This window comes from Mastomys coucha, chromosome X, assembly GCF_008632895.1.
Source record: "Mastomys coucha isolate ucsf_1 chromosome X, UCSF_Mcou_1, whole genome shotgun sequence".
In the NCBI taxonomy this organism is placed as follows: Eukaryota; Metazoa; Chordata; class Mammalia; order Rodentia; family Muridae; genus Mastomys; species Mastomys coucha.
The window spans coordinates 74,822,097-74,829,512 of NC_045030.1; the positions used below are offsets into that span (position 1 = coordinate 74,822,097).

Below are 7,416 nucleotides of genomic sequence, written 5' to 3' on the forward strand. Positions count from 1 at the left end.
TCTGGCATTTAGCACCTCATAGTAAAACAGCAGGGAATTAAGTAATGTAGCCTTTGTTCTATCTTCACAGGGACTTCAGAGCTGGAACTCCCAGCCTACTAGTTGAAGTCCCAGGGAAAAAAAAAAGACACTTTGAAAAGTGATTTAGCTTTTATTTCTAAGTTCTCTCTAAAAAGTTTCATATGAAAATTATCTAAGAAAGTGTGATTGAGGCTTGTTCTTTCTTTGTCCTCAGCACTTACACATCTTTCAGAATACATTATTATGTGGTAAAAAGTCCACCACAAGTTTACAGGTAAAGTTAAATCATAGATTGAATAAGAAGTTTACAACAAAATAGTAAGAATCTAGTCAGAACAAAGAAAAGCCCATAGGGATCTTTGCTGTTTGGTCCCTGACAACAGGCAGGTTAACAAGCGTAAAATTGCCAATGAGTTCTGTGCCATACCCTTATACATACTAAGACCAGGATGGATGAGTAAACAACTAAACTCCAACTAAACATCCTAGGCCTATTTTTGTGTAGTTGGAAAGAAACACAAGGTTAGAATAGAACTGAAAGAACACACAGACAATATGGTATTCTGCCTGAAGATTAGTCAAACATCCTTCATTCAACTGCCTCCCTGGGAACACCCCCCCCCCCCCACACACACACATACAAATACAAAAAGTACGGGTATCAGAGACCAGAGGAAAATCTCAAAAGCAGCTTTTCAAGACCATGGATATACAGCAGACAGAGTAGGAAAGGCCTGTCTGATGCTGGACCAGCCTTCTATAAGCTAGCCAGTGCACCAAGGGTAGCAAAGCATGCAGGTCTAATGGTGGTGAATATGCCTGCAGCTCCTTTCCACTGAGAGATGGGGTAGGGTGGGATGGGGTAGGGTGTGTGAGCTCATATGAGCTCATATGGTATCTATCTACCTAGTCCAGGTGTTGCTTGTCCAGCTCTGTTACTGGACTAGATCTAGAAGGGGACTCACCAGGGGCAAGAAGCCTCGGAGCCCCTGCTTCCTGGCCTTGATTAGGAGACAGAGCTGGAGGGGGCACCACAGCTTTCTGATGCCCTTCTGTGGAGACCCCTGAGCACTCTGCAGTCATGAAGTCTATTCTTGAGGGAAAGGGGGATTGGTCTGCATTCAGGATAATGTCACCAGGGGACAGGCAAAGGCTGGAGGAAACTGGACACTGACTCACAAACCCCAGACTCAGAGGATTGGGGTGGGGTACCCTGTGCTGGGGGAGCAGGGATGTGTTGGGGATGGGCAGCAGCAGGTGACGTCACCCGAGGCCCCAGGTTGCCCAAGGCCTAGGCAACAGACTTGTCGTGTGATCCTCATGCGCCAATGGCCCAGCTGTCTCCTAGGCGACGAGGAGGGTCTGTGCTCCAGCGCCACAGCACCCCCGCCCCAAGTCCGCACTGCAGAGAGCTGTGGCGAGCCGCGCCGGCGCATTGGACGACCTGTGGGGACCAGAGGACTAGAGAGAGCAAAGGATCTGGCAAGAGACCCTGGAAAGGAATGGTGTTCGGCCCCGCCTCCTCTCTGAGCAGTCTGGGAACCTCGCTGCGGGACTGAATGAAGAAGCATCTTGTCTTAGGAAGAGGTACCAGATCCCAGGAGGAAGCGGCTAGCCCTAGCCCAGGCAGCCCCCTCTGCCCAATCGGGTGGGACTGCTGCAGCCTTTGGGATGGGGAGGGGGCTGCAGTGGGCCCAATCCGGTGGGATTGCTGCAGCCTCTAGGGTGAGCAAGAGGCTGCAGTATGCAGTGTTGGGGAGCTATAGAAGTATCTCTGCAGGTGGAGGCTGGGTGGGGTAGGAGCCGGGACCAGAGCAGGGGCTGGGGGGGGGGCGGGGCGCATTAATTTCCTTTTGCCCTATTTACAGACTTTAGAGACCCGAAGGGGCTACAGATCTCCTGGGATTTGCCTCCGGTTTATGTGCATCACCTCCTGCTCACCCATCCCCCACCACATTAAAATCTCTTGAAGTTGGGGCCATGCCGTTGAACCTGTTGCAGGACTGGTGTAGGGGGGAGCATCTGAACACTCAGAGGTCTATGCTGATCCTGGGGATTCCAGAGGACTGTAGTGAGGATGAGTTTGAGGAGACTCTGCACGAAGCTCTCAAGCATCTGGGAAGATATAGGATCATCGGCAGGATGTTTAGGAGGGAGGAAAATGCCCAGGCCTTTTTGGTGGAACTTGCACGTGATTTTGACTATGCTTTGGTGCCCAGGGAAATAGAAGGAAAGGGTGGACCCTGGGAAGTGGTTGTGAAACCCCCTAATTCAGATGATGAATTTCTTAATAGACTGAATCACTTCTTAGAAGAGGAGAGGCGCACAGTGTCAGATATGAACAGAGTCCTTGGGACGCGCTCTAATTATTCACCTACCAAAACGGCTATCTCAGCAGATTTCTGGGTCTGGGCTCAGACTCTAGGTGCAGTGATGCAGCCTCTGCTAGAACAAATGTTGTACCGAGAACTAAGAGTCTTTTCTGGGAACACCATATCAATCCCAGGGTTATTGGCCTTTGATTCCTGGCTTGAGCACACCACTGAGATGTTACAGATGTGGCAGGTACCTGAGGTGGAAAAGAGGAGGAGGCTGATGGAATGCTTGAGAGGCCCTGCTCTACAAGTAGTCAATGTGCTCCGTGCCAATAATGCTGCCATTACAGTGAAGGAGTGCCTGGAGGCCCTGCGGCAGGTATTTGGGTCCGTGGACAACCGAAAAATCGCCCAGCTGAAGTTTTGCAAGGCTTATCAGGAGCCAGGGGAGAAAGTTTCTAGCTTTGTGGTGCGTTTGGAGACCCTACTCCAAAAAGCCCTTGAGAAAAATGCAATATCTCGAAAAAATGTGAATCAGACCCGCCTGAAACGAATCTTAGGTGGGGCTATCCTTTCTGCAAAACTTCGAGAGAAACTTAAGATGCTGAAACAGCGTAGAAGGCCACCTGGTTTCCTGGCCCTAGTGAAGCTTTTCCGTGAGGAGGAGGAAGAGTGGGAGGCCACTAGGGATCCAGAAAGGAGCTGCTACGAGGGGCTGGAGTTAGGCCCAAGTCCCTCTAATATAGGCAATGGGGAGAGAGCACTATTTGTTCCAGCTTTTGGCAGTGTTCTTGAAGCAAGGCCTTACCAGGGTTCCCACCACCGCAGGAGGAGAGGCCAGCACCGAAGGGGAGGTGTGCCCAGGGATGGTTCTCAAGGCACAAGAAAGCAGAATTATGACACATTCTGCTATAGTTGCGGGGAAGATGGCCATATCAGAGTACACTGTTTTAACCCTTCCAACCGGACGTTGGTGAAGCAGAAGAGACAGGCTGCAATGGAGAAGGGAAACAGGAGCTGGGCTTGGGAGAAGAGCCATCCCAAGCCCAAGACCAAGTAGGCTCCAGGGAACAGGGTAACCTTTGTTCCTGTAAGCCAAGGAGAAAAAAGAGATATTTGAAGAAGGGGGAAGACCAGCTCAGAGAAATCACAGGGGACTTTAGAAAGGCACAGGGGCAATGTAATCAGGCAGAAGTCAAGTCCCCTAAGCTAGTACTAGCTGGAGAAAATTCTAACAAGCAAAACTACACTGCATTCAACTCAATAATGACCAGACACAAGGCCTCTAAGAGAAGGAAGCCTCAAGGAACTGCTACAGCTGTGTGGGGCCACAAGAACTCAGATGGGGGTGTCAGCAAAACAAAGGCAACCTCAAGTCCATATGGGGTGTGGAGGAGTCTGCCACAGGGTTGTCTTGGGCAGAGGACAGACACCAGTGCCTGGGAGCAAGTGTAGCTAGGCAGGGAGGCAGTACCCAGGAGAGGAGGCCGCAGGATCCAGCCTGTCTTCAGGATCATCTACACTGCTCTAGGGGAGCCCCATGAGGGCAGCAACCTTGAGTCCTTTCGTGAGTGAACTCTCGCCACCCCCGTGAAACCCCCAGGTCTCTGGGCCCAAAGGACCCAGGAGGCCAGTGCCAACACAAGGCAGTTTCCTTCTTAGCACCCTGACAGGACACCAGTGCTGGAGAGGAGCCCCAGGCTGGGGCACATGGCACCACAGGGTTAATGCTCTCAGCTGGCCTGAGAGCCTGGGAGTGTGCAGGGCAGGTTTTGTGTGAACAAACAGGAGGTGGAAGAGGACTCTGAGGGAGTGGGGTGGGGGAGAGTTTGTTCTGCTCTCTTTTGTCCAGGGCTGCTGGAGAATTCCAGAGAGCAAGCAGGGAGAGCCAGGTGAATACAACTGTGCCAGGCAGCTGCCAAGGCTGGCCCCAAACCCTGCCGACCTGGGAAGGTGGCCTGGCGGTGTTGCTGAGGTGCCACCCTCCATCTGCCACCCATACCATACAGGTGGATGTCACAGAAAAGGCCATCTCAAGGGTTCTGCTGACTGCCTGGCTCTCCCAACACAAACTCCCCTCCCTCTTCCCTTTACCCCTCCCCCCTTCCCATTGCTGTCCAGAGGCAGGCTACCCCCTGCTCTGGAACCTAGCCCCCTGCTCTAGGCCCCTTGCCTGTTAACCTCATAGTGACCCAGCTGTCCAGTGAGTCCCTTTCCCTGTCGAGTGCTTACCTACCATCGGCTGCTCCTGTATAAAGCCATGAGTAAGGTGTGTGTTAACGAGGGCAAGTGGAGGCCCTGACTACCTGGTCAGCCACCTCTACACCCTGGCACATGTTGTGAGCTTCTGCGCCAGCCTAGGCTATGCTAGCTGCTCTCCCACCCACCTGGTGTTGTGAACTCCTTGTCAGCTTTCCTGGTGTACATCTAGGCCAGATGCCTGCTGCTTGTTCTCTTGCAGATGTGTGTGTGTGTGTGTGTGTGTGTGTGTGTGTGTGTGTGTGTGTGTGTGTGTGTGTGTGTGTGTGTGTGTGTTTGTTCTAACCTGATCAGGTGCTCCCCAGAGCTCCCGAGCCCAGTTCTGGCAGCCAGTGGGAACCATGGATGTTGACAAGAGACTGGCTGATGCTCATCTTATGATTGACTTCAGTCTGCGGACAGGAAGACCTGAACTGGGCATGGGTGGGGGCCTGGGGACTGTGCTGTGCTGTCCCACTCCTTTTGTTCCTTGTGACATCATTCCTCAGGTTGGTGGGGTATTCCTTGCTGTGCTTTGCAGTTTCTTGTGATTATCCTGTGCCAGAATAGGGCAGTGCCACCCTACTGTGTTAATCCTTTGTGAGAGTTCCCAAAAGACCTAGGAAATTTTAAGAGGTAGCTCTTGGGCCCTTGGGAAGGGAGAAAATAGCAGAGGGATCCCATGGTGGTAAGCAGACAAGGCCCTTGTGAGAAGCTCCAGGAGGGTGGCCCAGAACCTGTTGCTTCTAGTGGCTGCGGAGAGTTCCTGTGTTGCCACCCCTTTCTCTTCAATAGTGTCAGCAAATGTTTCTGTTCAATAAACTTCATAAATGTTTCAGCTGTTTCTGGCTTCTTTTGATGCTGGGATGGGGTGGGAATACTAACACATACTCAAGGCACAGCCCATGAGTGCCTATGAAGCTCCCTGGGTGAGTGGGAGTCAGGTGATCAGGCGCTGATGGATGGAGAGAGAGTGCTTGCCTTGTTTCCCAGGGAACTCAGGGGGCTCCAGGAATAAGTAGGTTAGGCTTTGAAAGGAGGGCATTGGGCAGTAGAAAGGACCTGAGGCCCCAGGATGCCTGGAAATGTTCTGGGGGCAGAGTGTATCTGGCCTGGAATATCAAATGTGTCAGTGTGTGTGTGAATATATGAATATGTATGTGTGAGTATGTCAGTTAGTGATTGTATATGAGTGTCCAGTTTATTAGGTTTTTTGTGTATTTGAACAGACTAGTGGTTGTATATTAGTGTGTAAAAAAGTATTGAGTTTGAATTTGTGTTGTGTGTCAGTACATGTTAGTCAATCTGTTAACACAAGAGCAAATGAGAGATGGATGTGCATATATCTATATTAATGAATATGTGTATTTGAGTTTTAGTACACATTTTCAAATGTTAGTGAAAATGTGTTTTGTTGTGTGAATGCATGTTTGGGAATATTAGTGTGCTTGTTAATGAATGTATATTACTATGGCAAATATGTGATAGTATATGAATGTATGTCAGTGAATTTATGTGTTTTTGAGTACATTCATGAATGAATGTGAATGCATGAGTGGTAACTGGTGAACATATAAATGTTTGTCGTATGTATGAGGATGAATAACAACATATTTGTGTATAATAATGTCTAAAAGACATGCAAATTTGTTTGAATAAATAATGATTGCTCAGATTTCGTATTTCTTTAAAATTAAATGGCAGTGTTGAAAAGAAAGCAGAACAAGAGGCAATTGACTTTCAAAACAAAGAAACAAAAGCAGCCAAGAGATCACAACCCAACACAGTATGTGAATTAATGTGAGCAGCTCCTGAATAGGAGGCCTATAAGTTGGGCCTTAGCATTCACCTTCCAGTCCTGGAACATTCCTATTTGCAAATTTTTTAATCACTGCTTACTATTGTTATTGTTTTGCTTAATTCAGTGTATCTTTGCCTGGATCTTTTTGTGGTTATTTGTTTCCCTTTCGTCTAGTTAAACAACCAGGGATAGAATGACCAGGGCACATTTTGTTAGGCACATACTTGACTATATGTAAAGAAACAGCACACAGAGTTCCAACCTTATTGTGACAATTTACACCTTGATCACAAAAGTTCTCATTTCCTGGGTCCTCCAAAGACATTTACAAGGTCAGCTTTGCACTTTTAGCCAATCTGTTGCATGATTCATTACAGTATCTTACTGTGGTAATTGACTCTTCAAATTTTTGTGAATGTGGTATTTCTGTGGGTGCTAGTGTTTGTGAATGCAGATATATATGCATGTGGAAGCTGAAGACCCACATCAAATATCTTCCTCATTTTCTCTCCGCCCATTTTTAAAATTTTAAATAATTTAAATAATTTATTTTACAGGTACGTCTTTTCTGTGCACGAATTATTGTGCACCATATGTATGCTTGCAGAAGTCAGATAAAGGTGTTATATCTCTTGGGACTGGAGTTACAAATGTTTGTGAATCATCCAATGTGAGTGCTGGAAAATGAACAGGGATACTCTAGAAAAGCAGCAAGTATTCTTAACCACTGGCCATCTACCAGGCCCATCACCATATTTTTTTTTTAACAAAAGGCTTCTCACTGACCTGTAGCTCACTAATTTGGCTAGGCTTAATGACCAGGGAGTTACAGGGATTTCTCTCTGTCTCACTAGTTCTGGGATTTTAGGCTCATGCAGCATCACAACCTTTTAACATGGGAGATCGAGATCCAAATCCAGGACCTAATTACCTTATCGTATCATACCTCCATCCTTTCTGCTTCCATTGTCAATCTAAATAGGCCCACATCAGTCACACACACACACACACACACACACACACACACACACACACACACAC

At 48.3% G+C, this 7,416-nt stretch overlaps 1 protein-coding gene across 1 annotated transcript; it reads left to right on the plus strand.

Annotated features, from left to right (window-relative positions):
• The first annotated feature begins 1,303 nt into the window (after positions 1-1,303).
• Positions 1,304-5,412, plus strand: Pnma3 (PNMA family member 3). The gene is made up of 2 exons (XM_031374343.1): positions 1,304-1,608; positions 1,890-5,412. The coding sequence occupies exon 2, from the start codon at positions 2,002-2,004 to the stop codon at positions 3,394-3,396; it is 1,395 nt and encodes a 464-aa protein (XP_031230203.1). The 5' UTR covers positions 1,304-1,608; positions 1,890-2,001; the 3' UTR covers positions 3,397-5,412.
• Positions 5,413-7,416: the final 2,004 nt, after the last annotated feature.

Coding starts and splice junctions, on each gene's coding strand:
- Pnma3 (XM_031374343.1), top strand. CDS start 2,002: ATGCCGTTGAACCTGTTGCAGGACTGGTGTAGGGGGGAGCATCTGAAC.